Source organism: Lagopus leucura, unplaced genomic scaffold (assembly GCF_019238085.1).
Source record: "Lagopus leucura isolate 7727_CA_CO unplaced genomic scaffold, USGS_WTPT01 Super-Scaffold_100004, whole genome shotgun sequence".
Lineage (NCBI taxonomy): Eukaryota > Metazoa > Chordata > Aves > Galliformes > Phasianidae > Lagopus > Lagopus leucura.
Window position 1 is genome coordinate 48,743,852 of NW_024962264.1, and position 17,430 is coordinate 48,761,281.

Consider the following 17,430-nt stretch of genomic DNA (forward strand, 5'->3'; position numbering starts at 1 on the left):
ATGCATTCAGGAGATTTTTTTCATCTGACTGCACCACTTTATTACTTGTAAGATTGTTTAACCTTTCATCAGAAAAAAAAGTATGTTCCATACTTTTCTAAATCTCATACCATTACTTGATTCATTTTTGTAAGACAATTTTTTGTTCGCTAATGGATACTTCCTTATAATAATGGATTTGACATTTGTCATTCCTGCGTTCTAGCTTGTTGCAGTCTCGATTTTTATTCACTATAAACATTTTGCTTTATTGAAGATTGAAGATTTGGCTTTGAAAATGGCGAGGCCGGACTCTTTTCAGTGGTGAGTGGAGACAGGACAAGGGGAAACGGCTGGAAACTGCAGCATAGGAAGTTCCACACAAATGTGCGCAAGAACTTCTTTACAGTGAGGTGACGGAGCACTGGAACAGGCTGCCCAGGGAGGTGGTGGAGTCTCCATCTCTGGAGATGTTCAAGACCTGCCTGGATGCCTACCTGTGCGACCTGCTGTAGGGAACCTGCTTTGGCAGGGGGGCTGGACTCGATGATCTCTGGAGGTCCCTTCCAACCCCTACAATTCTGTGATTCTGTAATTGCATAAAATACTTATATAAGGTGGCTAAAGCTTAATAACAAGGGAAACTTCTCTGCATGCAAAGGGAAAGTACCTACAGCAACTGAGTGATTCTGCGGTCAGTTGGTGTAGGAGTGCTGTACTACTGAGCTGAATTTTATAGGTATGAAATTTGAACAATTTCTTGTGTTCAAGCTGTCCCACTAAGGCAGTCTTCAGAATTCTGTGTTGGCTTACACAGTGAGCATGGAATTGTAGGGGTTGGAAGGGGCCTCTAGAGGTCATCCAGTCCAACCCTCTACTTAAGCAGTTCCCCGAAGTGGGTTGCACATGGAGGTGTCCGCATGGGCTCTGGAAGATTTTTGTCCAGGTAATGGACATGTGCATCTCTAATACTCCTGCCATTTGCTGTTCTAGCAGAGTGTTTTCATGTTCAAAAGAATCATGGTTTTACTGCTACTTGCCTTTTGAATAAATTGACTTCCTGTGATGTTGGCCAGTACTTGAAATAGACTGAGGGAGTAGTTGTGCATTTATGAACTGAGATTTAAGGTTGGGTGATGCAGGTTCAGTTGGTTACACGTGTACTGGTTTGAGGATATATGCAAAGTTTCTAGTTGGCTGTGCAGAAGGATCCACAATATTTAGCTGCCTTAATTGTTCAGTGTCAGTATACTTTTGCATCCTGGTAGTTCTGTGTGTGGGTGTATGGACTTGAACTCTAGCAGCTGGAAGTGATGACTGCCTTGGACTGGTAAGGAAGCTTCTCTCTAGGTAGCATTGTTTCTGCAAGATGGAAACAAACATGTCTCAGGTCTTACTATTGAGGTTCTGTATCCTTGGATAACAGTAGATAAATTGCATCACTTGCCTTGTGTTTGATGCTATTTTCAGTGTTCAGGGGCAGCTGGAAGTGACAGAATGTTTAGATTGTTGATCTAAAAGTGCAGAGTTACAGATAGTGATGGCACCTACCCATTTGGTGTTTGCTAACACTTTTATTTATAAACTACTAGTTGCATCTTCATGTTTAACATTATTCACAGCATGAATATACATCACAGAAAGTTTTGGTCCAAAGAAGTTTGTATAAAAGTGCATATCAGTTCTCACAGACTAGTATCTCTTTTCAAGTCACACAGTTTGTGTGGTTATTCCAAGGCACAGGAAAGGCATAACGTTTTCTTGGTACAGAAAGTGGAGAAAAGTGATTTCAGCAGAAGCAGGCATCATAGCTTGTTTTCCTGTGCATACAGTTACCTTCTGTTTTCAGCTGAGGTGTTCGGTGTGTATAACTGGAGTGACTCACATAGTGCTTTTCTGCAGTTGCCTGTTTACACGGTCCTCTGTAGAATGCACAGTCATGAATCCTGTTGAAAGTGGGCTTGAGCCCCCTTATTAAAGTGACACACAGATGCGCCGGATTCTCTTTGCCTTGAAACGTTTTCTTCTTTTTCTTTTGTGAAAAACAATAATAGTTAAAAGCAAGATCAGAGTGGAGAAAAGACAGCAGGCGAAGAATATTAATGGCTTCTTCTGAGAAACAAACAAACAGAAGCTACACTGCTTGTCGTTGGATGGATCGCAGACAGAGTAGTCGGCAGGAAAGCCGTTATTGCTTATCAGGTTATTGTAAAATTTTATTGAAGGCTTGCCTTTTGAGTCAGAAGTGAAGAATCCAAATCTGGGCTTAGATTTTTCCTCGGTCAATTTAAATGCGTAGTAGCCTCTAATCTTGACTTTGTCAATGTAGTATGCTGGGAGGAAAAAAATAGAGGGTTGTTAATATCGTTAATAACATTTTGTGTAACTTGCAGACTTTCTAGTAATGAGTTAAGTTTTCAAATGGTTATTCATTTAAAGACTATAATGACATCATAAAATATGTCCCTGCAGGACTTTGGAGAGCAGATGGTTAGCTGGGTCCTGAGAGTGGTGCTGATGAAATTCCTGCCTTATTCCAGACCCAGCTGCTCAGCCCTTTGTCATACATGATTGTTACCCTGCTGCATGCAAGTGCTGGGCGAAAAATACTTGAATGAAATAATAATAGTCCTTGGTGACTAGACATCTCTCACTCATATGTAAGTATAAAGTGTAGCTGAGGATGTGAGCCAGACTCAGCAAAAGCTTTCTAAACTACGGAGATATTTCCATGAATAGTCTGAGGTATCACGCTATCTGAAAATTGAATTTGGAGCACTGTGATGGTTGCCCCTTAAATGACCTTTTCCTTTGGGTAGCAGCAGAATTAATTATTGTCCCCTTGTTTGTAATGTGAAATTGGCATGAAAAGTAAACCAGCAAATGTTTATCAATTCTGTAGTAATTGGGAGAGAGCTAAGCACTGGAGGAGAAATGCTCTGCTTATTGTTAGTGTCCAGAAGCAGTCTGAAACTATGGCTAGCTGTGAGTAAGACCTGCCTCATTTTCACATGTTTAGCTTCTGGGGAGTCAGGATGTGCAGCCTGTGTTAGGGGACAGGTGCCCCGGAGGAGCTTTTGGATATCCTGTGGCCTGGCCAGGGAAGTCTCCGGAGTCTGTCAGTAGGAAATAGTGTAGGGATGTATTGCGCATCCTTGGCTGTATGGTTCAGGTACCAGTGCCTTTCAGGGACCTTTCTGTAACTGCCTCTGTCTCAGCTTAACAACACAGCATTGCTGCACTTCTCATGAAATATTATCTCCTGCAGACTTCGGAGTAGCTAGCATTGGGTAAAGCTTGGGTCCTGGATCTGTGCCATGAAAACAGCTCTGAGGAATCTGTCATAGGCTCACCTTTTAAAACCTCTTGTATGTATTTTTCTAAGTAGTAGTTCCGAAGCTCATCGTTGTCCAAGGACTGGTCATCTATTCCGTTTGCTGTGATGTAGATGTCTATGTCACCGTAGGTTCTTTTAATCCACTTCAGAACCTTGCGCACTCCCCAGGGCACCACTGCCAGCCGGGAAGGGGAGCTCAGGCAGGTGATGTCCTGCAGGAACTGGATGTCACGGTCAAACTCGTACTGGCTCCCGTTCTGGGGCTCGTGAATCACAAATCGTGTGGTGAAGTGATTCAGCGCGTAGAAGTCAGCTGCACCTTTAATGAGCTTCCTTTCCTCACTTGTGAAAGACGGCAGTAAAGAGTGGGAGAGGCCTTTTCTGTTTTTAAAGTGGATGTATTCCCTCATTGTAGCTGGATAGTCTCCGGTCTTAAATATGGGGTCGGCAAACCAGCCTATTTCAAACTGAAGGAACCTGTTGGCAGCTTTGGCGTGGGACTCAAAGTAGGGGTTGGCAGGCTCTGCCCAATCTGAGTGCAGGGACAGGGACACTTTGCCATGCTGGAAGGACCGGTACTGCTCATCGTATGTTCTCCAGGCCATGGCGTGCGCTATTAGCAAATTGTGCGCTGCCCGGTATGTATCGCTGCTGCTCCTGTTGTAGACATCACTGAGTCGGTTAGGCTCATTTATTGTAATCCAAAGTTTAACCAAATCACCAAGTTCCTGAAAGCATAAAGCCGCGTAGTCTTGAAAAGCATAGGCTGTAGACTGGTTGAGCCACCCTCCTGTCTGCAGCAAAGGGCCCGGCAGGCCCAGGTAGGCGTGCGTTGGGTAGTACAGGGTGACCATAGACTGCACGTTGAGCTTTAGCACTTCGCTAATCATGCATCTGTAATACCTCAGCACCTGTCTGTTGACCACTGACAAATCTCCATTGGGTAAAATCAGTGACCAGTCAAGTGCAAATCTGTAGTGGGTGACTTTCATTTTTTCCAGGAGGTCAAGTTGCTTTTTAATACTGACAAAATCCGTACACTGTGCCGGACGGGTTTTTAGCTTCACTCCTTCCACTTTGTGCAGGAGCCCATCTCCCGTGATGTTCCACAGGTAGAGGTTTGGATCACAGAACTGGGGTGAGGATGCCACAGACTCTGCCTGGGGAATGGAAAGCAGTATGTTAAAATGAGGTCATACTGACCCCTCCACCAGCGTACGCTACGTCCGTTTTCACGCAGATAAATGTCCCACATGGGTTCCCTCTGCGGTCACAGAAAGGACGGTTCTGATGGTTCTGCAAAGACAGCAGGGAATGTAACAGGCGGGCACGGATTGTTCTGGCACTGCTGCCAAGGTCAGTTCTGTGCAACCATGGCACAACAGTCCAGTCCCTGTTCTTACTGGTAGTCTTTCTGCCTGTGCAAATATCTGACACAATGTGTAGAGCTTAGTATGAACTCCATCTCTGCTCTCTTCTATTAGTTAGCAAGTATCTATGCAGAAAAGGATATATTTTTACTGTTATTTTTAACACTCTTAGTGCAATTTGTAGCATAATACAGTGAAGTTTAAAATATTATTTAAAAGAAGTGGTCTTTTCTATGCCGTATATTTACTCAGAATGCTTAACAGAATATATAGAAGCTTTATTTTCCTTACAGTTGTTGATAAGTAGGATAAATTACAGAGATTTGTTGGTATTTGGGGTGCTTAACATTCTTTTCATTGGACTACGTTTCTGTATGTGATGACAAAGAGTATCTCAGCACTGCCATACACATTGGTCATCCTGTCTACCAAATTTAAAGCTGAAATAGGTACTTCAGGAGACAGTTGGGAAAAAAGATGGTGTGCAGTGTGCGTTGAGATTCAGAATGAAAGGTACTGCACCCAGTCTTTTACTCATGAAGTAAGCTCATAATTGTTCTGCCTCCAGTGGCCATTTCTGCATTTTATTTACTCTTACCTTCAGAACAGACTCAGTGATACCCCAGGAGAAGTCACAGGAAAACTGAGCTTGAACACTTGGTGTAGACTCTCTTGGGAAGAAGCCATTTTCCTGTATGATTTGTTTATAATAAAGTGCAGATGACTTGGGAATCCGTTCCTTTTTTTCACTTTTGAAATCCACATAAAATAATCCACGTCGGATTTTGTAGGCATGCTGCCATTCAAAGCCATCAAGGAGTGACCAGGCTGTGTAACCGAACACATCTATGTTGTCATATTTAATAGCTGCGTAAGAGAAATTAACATTCATGATTATATTATACCATATTTAGTACTCTAACATACATATTGGAAAGTAACAGCTGCAAAAGATAAGTTTCAGTTGCCTTCAAGAATGGCAGCTGGGATCTGTTCGTAGCAATGGTGATTTTATGCAACTTATTTTCACGATTTGCTGCACTATAAGTTACAAGCATACAGTGCAAAGCTTTCAGCACTCTTCTCTGACACATGCAATGTCAGTAGCTACCAACCCATTCCAATCTGGCCTATACCAATGTTGTTTTATGGTTAAACAGATCAAATTGGTTTTGCTGTAAGCAGCTAATTTATATTAGATTTTTCTGTCAGCAAAAATATGAGAATATATTTGGAATGTTATTGTTAGTTAGACACAATTTCCTTCACATAAAGGAAAAAAAAGCAAACATTAATGATGAGGTTGCTCTGTATTTTGAAACATGTTGAAGAATTGATATATGTAAAAATACAGATTGCAGTTCTTGTAGTTATTAGTTGAGCACTGACCCAAGCATTTCAGAAGTGTGGGCCCACGGATGGTTATTGCAGACAAATCTGCTGCAGAAGAGGATTGCGTTTTCTTAGCTAGTAATCTACCTGCCGTGCATCTTCAAATGCAGTCCTGCCTCTAGGCTTCCCCCTGTTGCCATGCAATATTTAAAATATCAAGCCAAATGCAGGAATGTAACCTCAAATTCGGGACAAATCAGGCTATGTCATATATACTGGGCTATGTGAAGTTGACAGTTTGGAACAACTTCATCTAGACAGCCTTCATTAAGAGCTTGATCTTGTCTGTTGATAATCAGACATTCTGATTTCATATCTTTTCCCTTTGCTGAGGATTAGAAATGTTTTTGTGAAGGACGTAGGCAACCCACCACGGCAGCATGGCACACAGTGCGTGGTGCAGGAGGGCATGGCCTCAGCTGAGGCTGGCACCCAAGCCAGAGGTGTCTCCTACCCCCCAGCACCGAGATGGAAAAACACAGGTTTTACAGAGGCTTCAGATATTAACAGCATTAATGTTTTATATAAAATTAAATCTTTGGCCTTCAGAGAGCTGGTCCTGCCCTCTGGCTTTTTGGAGTGAAAATACCAATATTCCACCTGTGTATTTAAAACATGTTATCTTCTGCTTGGCATGGTGTAATCCCAAAGAATGATTGCCATTCTGCTGATTAATTCCATGCATTTGGCATTGAAGTAGGGGCTTGGCATGACAATGGCAGCCTGTTGTCTCTGCCTTATTTTCCTGCTGTCAAGGTATGTGCCCACACAAAGATTTTACACTCTGGCTGCCATCAGTGAAAAGTGATATGCAGTGTATTTATTTACATTCATTTCTGGCTCAGTTTTGTACCCAGATGTTGGACTTTAGCTTTCTGAGACAGGGACTAATTTTTTTCTGTTTGTACAGCACTACCACCAGTGGATCCTGATCTGTGGCTTGTACTTACACAGTAGAAATAATTAATAATTAACTTAGTTGCCATTACGTCTTTTAAAAAAAGATCAAATCTTTAAAAAAGCTAAATTATCTTTAAAATTTTCCTAACAAAAAAAAATCCCAAAAAGAACCCAGCAGCTCAGTTGTGCACAAACCTTGCAACACCTTATTTATGAAGTTTTTCATCATGTAGATGGCAGTGGTGTCATCGGTTTTCACGTGGCTGTCAGTGAACCAGCCGTTCTCTGCAATGAAGATCCGAGGACTGTCGTATTCCAGTTTAATCCAGTTCAGGACTTCCCTCAAATTGAGCGACAAGTTTTGTCCCATTTTCGGTAGTGTGTTTGGAGGTTTGAAGTTATCAGGACCGAAGGAAAATGCGAAGAAGTCAGCTGTTCCTTTTATGTACTTTTTTTCATCCTCAGTAAAGCGCGGCAAAAAAGATTCGTTTTTCAGATCTTCTGGATAATCGCCGTCCCCATGGATGGGTTTAGCAAACCATCCAAGTACTCTGTCCACAGACTGCTGGCATTTAGAAATGTCCGAAGTGTCTTCTGATCTGTTGGGTTCGATCCAGTGGGATCCCAAGACTATGGACATCAGTCCCTTCTGATACGGTTGAAAGTGTTTCTTGTAGTTATGCCAGACTTTTGCATGAGCCTGATAAAAGAAAAACAGGGTTGAATTGCTGCTATTTAATAACTCTGTGTCTGTGTAGGTAGCCAGCCAGACAGGTAGCTGGGTTTGATCTTCTGCAGACTTCTGTGGCAATATCACTGAATGATTAAGGTACAACAGTCACCCTGAAGAGATGCAAGGTCTTTATATGGTGGTAATGCTGAGCATCTCCTGTGTGCTGTTGCTATGATGCATTTGGCTTTCTGCCTTTTGATATAGGTCTGAAGGTTAGATGTTCCAGCAGATACGTGAAATGGTTCTTATAGCTAATTTTAGACCAAACAGCTGTCGACAGTGGGATATCAGTGATCTGCAGAGTCCCAGCTGGTTCTTTGTTTGTAAAGTACTGATTGTTGATAGAGTTAAAATTTTAAACTGTAATTACAGATTTTACATTAATTATATATCTCAAATTATGTCTCCTATGTCAATGTTGGCTCTGTGCTATTGATTGACTTTGTGCTATGGGGGCTACCTGAATTTGCTGTGATCAGACCACATCCCCTCTGTTCCTCTGTTCTGTTCTTAGGATGCACTTTCATTTGTTTGAATTTGCACTAATTATACAAGTGTTCCACTTTAAGTATGTATGTACAAAATGTGGAGGAAGCCCTAAGCTGCAGCTGAAAAATTTGAAACAAAATGTTGTTTCACAGTGTGAGAATTTTGATCCAGGCTTACAGTTCATTTCTTCTTTGAAGTTGCTATAATTACAATTTTCCTGACAGTACATAAAACAGAAAAGAATAAAGTTTATTCCTTTGAAGTATTCATTCTGACAACAGCACCACTTTGGTTTTGAAAGGAAAGCTGACAGCTGCATTTCCCAAGTTTTATTTGTTATGGCACATATCAGCGTTCAGGTGATGCCAATCAATGCCATCTGTAGGACAGACACAAATTTTGCCAAGTGTATTAGTGGCAATGAAAACATACCCTGTATTGCATTGTAATTCAATTTTTCAGATCATCGTTGCGTTTTAGACAGCTTAACATTGTCACACACTGGAATTACCTGTGAATGTCACATTAATTATTTAGTTAAGAGATCGTATACGTCAAAATTTTTATAGTCTGTGCATTAAAGCAAATGCATTGGAGATTTAGGAGCCTCTAGCATTGTTCTGAGTCCTGTACAGGAAAATAGGAGATTGCATGTGTCAGAGAAGGATGGCTCTGGATGTTCTGGAGATGGATGTGAGAGAGGAGTTGACACCTCCCTCTGCTGATGAGTTGTCCAATAACTCAGGGTTTACACTGCTCCTCAAGTACGGCTCTATACACTAAGCTTTAAAGCAAATGACTGTTTGCACCCAGAAAAACTGGGAGAAATATTGTGAAACACTTCTACGAGTTAGATTGACATTACAAAGCCAAACAGCATTGCTTACATTTGACAATAATTTCAGCTAGTTTATCTAGAAATGCACTGGTTGGAAAAAGGAAAAAAAAAGAATAGAAGGCCTGATGTCAGGTAGGTATTTATTTAAACTCAGGAGTACTGTGGAATGACAGCTTGTGAAATTTTGTGTATCAGTTTATGGTTTCTAAGGTCATGCTTGTAACATTCGTTCAAGGTCTGTCTTTGAAAGTACTGATAAAGCAACATTAACCTTTGAGATGGAGGTTAAAGGGAGGCCAGCAAAATTGTACTCATGAGGAAAACTGAAAGCTGCAGTTATAATATTACAAAAGGGATTTCGTACTAGTCTTATCAGAATATCTATGTGGCCAGTGCCATCCCCTCAGTTACCCTCACTGTCCCCTCCCAGAGGTCCCTCCAGCCCCACATGGCTGCTAGAGCCAGCCTTACTCTGGTGTTTGCTTGTAGTTGCCTGCCCCTACTGATTTCTTATGTGGTGAAGGAATATTATCCCCCAGACACAGCCTGCTAACACCTGTTTAATGAAAGATACATGTTCCTGTTGGTTTGACAAGAAAAACTTTGCTCAAGTCAGCTGTGTTATTCATACAACCAGGTAGCAGGATGGGGGCATCAGCTATATCTTAGCAATCCCGTACTACTAAATAAAGTGGAGTAAGAAGGCTTTGCCAAAAAAACAACCAATTACAAATGCACTACCGACAGGTAAAAGACTATCAGGGAGACTTCATTAGCTGCCTGTGCAATTTCAGGAAGTTGATTAGAGAAAAATAAAGTTACTACTAAAACACTGTCTGCAGGTGTGAAAGCAGCCACAAGTGCCATTCCACAAGAGCAGAACTAATGGAAATACATGCGTCTAGCATGAGTCAAGGTAGGATTTTCACATCACAAATTCATATGCATCACTGATGTCTTCTAATTCCAAGGGCTGTCCCAATTAAAAAAAAATGTGAGTGGTCTATTGAAGGTTGTGGCAGTTGTTGTAGATTTAATAGCTTTTGCTCACCAATAATTCTGTTTCAAACTGTTAATTGTCTGTGAAGCAGCTTAGCATTCTCAGGTGAAAGATGTATTCTAACTGCAAACTTACTGATGGAACCAGCTGATAATTAACATTTGTTTTGTAAGATGAAACATGAAATAAACATTGATTTAAAAGCTGTATCATACATTACGATTACTATTTTGAGTAAATCTTGACTAATCTTTTGTTTTCAGTTACAGTTTAATCCCTAATCTTTCACTTTCCTTGTTAGATCAAGGACAAATGTCAAGGCTGAGTACACAGTGAAAGCAGGATCAATATTGGGTATTTATTCTAGATACGTATGACATTAATTTCAGCATATTGTCCTGGCATTAGTATAACAATTATTCCATAGACTTCAAAGTCACAAGCGTGCTAAGCCAGTTAGTATTAACCCTGCAAAAAGGCTAGATAGAATGAGTCAATTTAATAAAAGAAAGACAACAGTGTTGTTCTCTCTTGAAATATTCTCATGCTCCTTCAAACTCTGCTGCTGTAAATTATTTTCTGTATGGACAAAAAAGCTTATGGAAATACCGACACTTTCAGATTCATAAGATTTGCTACAGTAAAGTGGCTTTCATAGAATATCTCAATATCGAATACACAAAACAATGTAGAGTTACTTCAGCATGCTGGCCAGCAAGAGAATTTTAAAAAATCCCAATAAAGAGATTCTCCCTTTGTGTTTAATTGTTTGGGTTTTAAAGAATGAGGAGCTAGAATAGACTGATGATGACAGTGTAAAAATCACTTTAGAAGCAGAGCTGGTGTGGGGGGCTTATTTGGAGAGTTTATTTTGGTTCAAGGCACTTTTGGTCTTGTGGTAAAGATGCCCTGTGGTCAGGATAGAGATAATGCCTTTCTTTTGCAAAGTGACACTGAAGCTGAGTCCTTGTGGAGGAAAAAAGGGCTGTGGACATGTAAGTGACCAAGTTTTCAAAGGGGTGGTTTGAAAGTTTGATGATGGAATTTGATGAGTGTTAGCCGTTCTGCACTTGGATTGCATGTTTCCTGATGGTTTCCAAGAAGTAAGCTAACTTGTAAGTAAGCTAACTTGGAAACAACAAATTGTATAGAAAAATGTGAATCATTCCTCATTCAAACCTTGTAAAGTACTGTCATCACTGATGACTGACACTGAAAAATCTTCCGGCAGTGGCATTTGTAAGCTTAAAAATTCTGCTGTCTCTCCAGGGCCATACTTCATGGACACCAATCTCTCTCCTGTTGTAAGAAAGATGAGCATTGGTATAGCTTCATCTTTCAAGGTCCTGAGGAGAGAAAGGGCAAAACGTGTCTGTGTGGACTTAGGCATAAAATGATTCCTGATTCCTTCAGCAGAAATTTGTTTTTAAAGAGAATAAATTATGGGACTTCTCAGAGACACGCTCATCCAAAGAGCCCAAAGGTAATAGTGTGTCCATGAAGAGATCCTGGCAAGGAACTGCTACCAGAGAGCTAGGAGTAACTCAGCCAGGCACAGAGAGGAACCTGAGCTGTGATGTGATGGATCTCTGTGTAGACATCCTGTGTGTTCTTTTCCAAGAATGTGTTATTAAAACATGTCAGTGAAAAAAAATATGTGGCATGATTTCCTTGTTCTGCTAGTGCTCTCCTGCCCTTTTCATCAAGGAGCAAGATGGAAGGGAATGTGAACAGTCTTAAACACAGTATTTAAAAAAAAAAAACAAAAAGTTTCTGCCTGTCACAGCAAGGACAGAACTGCCTGGAGGGCACTGATACAGAAGATGAAAAGATAGCTGGTCTGTAGTTTGTAGTGTTTACAAACCTCAGCCTAAGAAACAGAAAGAATAAAACTAGATCTACAGAAAATGGTGATAATTGATCTGATACATATCTGTTTAGTTCCAGTGACAGTGATTCAACTGCTTCTTATTTTCCTGCTTTTTTCCAATGTAACTACTATCAAATCAAAGAAATGCATCTATTTTTTCTTCCTGTGTGCAGTCTCTTCTTCCCTACCTCCGTAGTGCCTCAGAAGCTAATTCATTGTTTTTGTATTTTGTTGATATGTCTTTCAAGTGTCACATGGCAAGTTACACCTCAGTGTGTTCCAGTGTTGCTTTTGTGAAGGACAGTCCCTGTTAATGAAAAAAGGAGATGCAGACTGTCTTTCTCCATGTGGTATCCAATTTCACTTGTTCCTCATATTAGTGACTACCATCTGATTGACTAGAGATTCACCTAAGTGAGAATCTTAGCCATTTGTAATTTAAAAGCTTCAAACATCATATTTCCTATTCATTTCCATGTGAATACTACCAGATCTTTTCTAACGATGAGCAGCGTTATGACACACTGTGTAAAATATATACAGGCACATATTTCAGATGGAAACATCGATATCTATATATTGTTTTCTGAATGCAGAACTCCCAAGCGCACTGCTTAGCAACCTTTGCTTTCTGCATTCAGTAGCTGACTTTATTTCTGGGTCTTTAATAACAAGAGGGCTGGCTCTTAAAAGGTGCATCGGTGCCATTTCATTAGAAGGATGCAAACCACAGAAAGAAAGCACATGCAACAGCTGACACAGGATGTGCAATACCTTGTGCTGGGAACAGCATATGTCTCCTGAGCTTGAAGAGAACAGATAAATCCTTCTTTTGTTGAAAATCCTTCATAAGGTAATTACTTACCTAATGACCTTCATTCATGGAAGCAGATCACTGTCTTATTGGTTCTAAAATGTGTGGATTTTTTTTTTCCCAACTAAATATTTGAGTTTTAAGCTGTTGGTTTTCTTCAATCTACTAATTCTACTAAAGTTGTTAGTTAAGAATTAAAATAAATTTCTTACAGATTATGGCTACCTCTCTTGAAAAGCATATCACTCATGTCTTACGTGGTATGCTGGCTTTAACTATGTTTTATTAAGAAATATCTACATATATATATATATATATAAGATGTGTTGACTTGTGTCAACAGTTTCCACAAGAGTTTCAATTCCACCTCCAACCACAAAACATTACACTCCAGATGCTTCACTACAAATTTAGAATTCTTTGTAAAGAAGACCTGAAATCTTCAGGACTTTTACAGTGCCACTGGAGAAAACTGCTAATACATTTCGTAATGTTCACAGTGCTGTGGGAAAGATACAACATGAAAATAACTTCTGCTCAAGAATAACATATTGTGTGTTGCACAAAGTATCACTGAATGTTTCTTTCTAGTGATTTGTTTTATGCTCAGAAGCATAGATTTTAAAGCTAGAATGAACAAGTCTGAGTTAAATAATCTTCACTAAGAAACTTCACTTAGTAATTTGTGTATCACGCTCTGCTTGGCTTCCTGGCACACTCAGCTGATTCTTCAGTGGAGGTATTGCTCTCTTTGTGCTATGTGGTGTTTATATGGAAAATATACTGTGGAAAAATGCAGACACTGCTGAGCTGATAGTCCAGTTTCAGTTGTGCCACTCAGAAATGTAGGCAAGCCATACTGCACACTTGCATTACATTCTTTACATGTATTATATCAAATATCTTATATAGCACTTGAAAAACAAAAAGAGTGATTGGGCATCAGTTCTCTTTGAGATGCTTCACAAATCTCTATAGCTAAGTCAATTCATGTGCTATGTCTGAAATCAGTTATTGAATCTGGACACCTGATGACTCTTTGTGTAAAACTTCTATTGACTGCAGTGCGAGTTTTTCTGAAAAAAGATGTTCTCCAGCTCAAGCCTGGAAGCAAATACAAGAAATAGAAGTTGTAGAAAATTTTAAACACTGTTAATTAATATTTCCCAACGTGCATAATTCTTTCTGTGTAACAAATACATTCAGATGTATTTGTTAACTACATTTATAATGTATGGTAGGCAGAAGGAAAGGTCTATGACAGCTAGGAATTGCTTGAGCATGGAGAATTATACTAGCTTCTCTATCAAGCAGACAGGACAACTTGCTCTTTAAAGTACTTCGAGCACTACAAATAAAAACAAGGTGTATTTATATTGTTAATTATCTTAAACTGCTGTTGTCAGAGATTGTTTTAAATTACAGCGCAAGAAAATAAGAATATAAACTTTTAAGCATATGAACAAGCTACTCTGTGGAATGAAATCAGAGATGCTGTAAATTGTTCAGTTCTTAATATTAGCATGAATGTCTCTACATTTTTCCTTAAAAATACAACCTTGAGACTCCTCTTCTTGCCCTTCTCAAAGAAAGAATATTATGAACTTAGGACCCAGTACTGAAGCTGTTGAAGCTACCGAACACAGGGTCAAATCTATTGGATGTCTAATTCTGTAGAAGAAAGCTGATACATAAAATAACACTCACATAAAAATGAAAATGCAGAAATTGCTATGGAAATAATGTAATTTTGAAACTCTTAAATAGTAAAGGGGACATTTGTTATCTTCCAAAACCAAGAACTGATGACCTTGCTAGGTCAGTGATAAACATTTTGCAATATGATCTTACTAAGCCAGAACTAATCATATTTGTATAAACATATCTTCTATTAGTAGTAGAATTGATCCCATATGCAAATAGAACAACAATCTCTGCATGAGCTAATAGAATAGTCATTTTAGTGTGGCTGAATGACAGAACAGTCATTTCACTGTGACTAAAAGAAAAGAATAAAGAAGGAAACCCATGATCTTTGATAGGTAGATGCTGTAAGAAACTTAAATGGAGAAATAAACAAGCACTTGAAAACAATTACTGAGTCAGCTGCTGAGACTACAATGAAATAAATGTGGAGATTAAAAAAATATTCTTTTAAAGACTGCCTTAGCTGAGGGCTATTTCTTGGTATTTTCACATTCCTTCATTATTATTTTTTTACATAGATTACATGATGGATTTTTCCCATTACTTCCCATGACAGTGCAAGATTAGTTTGTAAATCCTTATTATACTGTACCTTGATCAAATTGTGTCCTACAGCGTAGACAGTGGTTATTTTCCCTTTCTCTCCAGGAGCATGAATACCCGTGCCATAGCCATGCCAAGCAACTAAATAAGGATTGTGGATGGTAATCCAATATTTAACACGATCCCCAAAGGTCTGGAAGCAAAAGGTGGCATAGTCATTGAAGATATCAATGACCGATTCATTTTTCCATCCCCCATACTGTTCTTGCAGTGTCAGGGGCAGGTCCCAGTGGTACAGGGTAACCACGGGGTCAATATTTCTGTAGATCAGAGAGTCAATAAGGGCGTTATAGTACTGGAGTCCTTTTTTGTTAGGAGCTGCTACCACTCCAGTGGGAAAAAGCCTTGACCATGAGATTGAAAACTGGTAAAAGGTAACTCCTAAAAAATCCAGAGCTGACACATCTTTGTCCAGCAAGGTGTAGCTGTCACTGGAAACATCTGCACTGTCAGTGTCTCTGAGCTCTGCGTGGATGAAGCGGTCCCAGACGGAGGGTCCTCTCTCGTCCTTCCTCCAGCTGCCTTCCACCTGGAATGCTCCCGTCCCTACGCCCCAGAGAAACTCTGTGGGGAAAGTGTCATACAAAAACATATGTTTTTCACTCACAGGACTGGAGTTGGGGTCCTTTTTCCACACAGATCTTCCCTCTCCGGCAAGCCCAGCAACTGTCCTTATGAAAACTAATGTCCAAAAAGCAACAAATCTCTTCAGCTGTCGGCCACGCATTATGCTGCTTTATAACGCCAGCATTAAAAGTCAGATTCCCTTCACCAAGACTGAAAAAAATCCATTCATTCCCTGGAATCCCTGCTGTGCAGGCTGTCTTCACTTGCCGCTAAATGCTGGAGTGTCTTATCAAAGCTTCACTAAAAGCTTGTGATTGTAAAAGCCCTGTCAATGATTAGCCTGAACTGTGAGACCTGGGGTGGGTCAGAGAACAGCGTAATTTTTAGGGAGGTGGCCTCTGTGTGGTCACTGAGACACCTCAGCTGTGTTCTTACTGCAGGAAAATAGGTTACCCGAGTGAAACAAAAAGCTTGGTCACTCGCATGGGAACATTCAGTTGACAGGGTGCTAAGAAGCTGTCCGGTTCTCTGTTCCTCCTGAAACTGTATTTCAAGGAAATGAGGAAGAAACAGAATTCTAATTACAAAGTCCTCAATTAAAGTGTGATTTAAAATTTTTAATGACTCACATGTTAAATTGTAAGAGTGCCGGAAGGGCTTGGGGGGTCTTTTCCCAGAGTTTAATTTTGCCTGCAAGAAATGTAACATACAGCATTAGTATACAGTTTATTTCTAGAATCAGGACAGAATCGTGCCTACAAAGAGACTGCAACATACATATGCATATCCCAGTAGTTACATCGAAACACAAGGCGAGGCTAAATTTATTCCAAATACACACAACTGCTGTTGTAGCTTATAGAAGTCCTATGTACAGCCCTACATACAGCATCAGTACAAAATTAACATGGGTTTGTTCTAGTCCTTAAGCAATTTCCCTTAATTTCTTTAAATAAAAATAATTAGCAAAGATAATTAGGCTTGAAAGATGTTATTTTGTTATTAATTTAATAACCTTGCAGCTGGGCCATCAGTACAGGGAATGTCTTGCAGAGCAGCTAGATAATATTTTATAGTTTCATCTTCTAACATATTTCAAATTACAGCTAAACTATGCATGTGAAGATTCGGTAAATTTAATAAATACCGTAAGGCTGATACCTGCCAGTCTTGATTTCTTCAGAGACAGTCACATAAAATGTATTCACGCCGCAGTCAGAGTTGCTGGATAGCAATGGATCTGTACCTGCAAGACAGTTGTGCGCTGAAATCTGAGCATGGAACAACTTACCACGTAGGTACAGCACTGTGCTCAGATGAATTAGCCCTGTTGACATGCAGGAGATGAAAGTCTAGATGGGCAGCTGGGCTACGGCTGCTTTATTGTTCCTGCTGCCTGTGAGAGCATGTTTGCAAGCAGCATGGGTGTCTTTTCTAGCATAGCCTAATGCCATTCTGACATACCTTCAGTTTAATTAAAACAGTGGAAGATGGAAGACATTTTATGTATTTGTTTATGAGATAAACAACAAAAAACTACATCTACCTCAGTGCACCCTTGTAAGCATATCTCAGCAGCGCCTTTACAAGAGACAGTTTCACCTTAGGTGATGGAGAAAGTTCCCACTAACATCTTCACTGCAGATCTCCAGTGGCAGGGCAGCCGCTCACCTAAGGTCAATCTGTCCAACAGAGCAGACCCAGCACTCCCTCAGCACCTGTTCCCTGCTTCTCAGCAAAGATCCTACAAAGGCAGTTTGAGAAAGGGAGGTGTGAATAGGACCTGTACCAAGTGGATCTACAGTATACACTGCCACGTTCCTTTTTTACT

At 40.1% G+C, this 17,430-nt stretch overlaps 1 protein-coding gene across 3 annotated transcripts; it reads right to left on the reverse strand.

The window, feature by feature from the left end:
* Positions 1 to 1,533: 1,533 nt before the first annotated feature.
* KLB (klotho beta) lies at positions 1,534 to 15,885 on the reverse strand. Of its 3 annotated transcripts, none has more exons than XM_042871800.1 (6): positions 15,640 to 15,885; positions 15,022 to 15,165; positions 7,174 to 7,678; positions 5,285 to 5,553; positions 3,333 to 4,476; positions 1,534 to 2,312 (listed from the first exon to the last, which is right to left on the reverse strand). In XM_042871800.1, the coding sequence occupies exons 1-6, from the start codon at positions 15,757 to 15,759 to the stop codon at positions 1,954 to 1,956; spliced, it is 2,541 nt and encodes an 846-aa protein (XP_042727734.1). In that variant the 5' UTR covers positions 15,760 to 15,885; the 3' UTR covers positions 1,534 to 1,953. The 3 variants fall into 3 exon arrangements, with proteins under 3 accessions (XP_042727734.1, XP_042727733.1, XP_042727732.1); XM_042871799.1 differs by having other exon boundaries at positions 1,534 to 2,011; positions 2,211 to 2,312; positions 15,022 to 15,885; XM_042871798.1 differs by having other exon boundaries at positions 15,022 to 15,885.
* Positions 15,886 to 17,430: the final 1,545 nt, after the last annotated feature.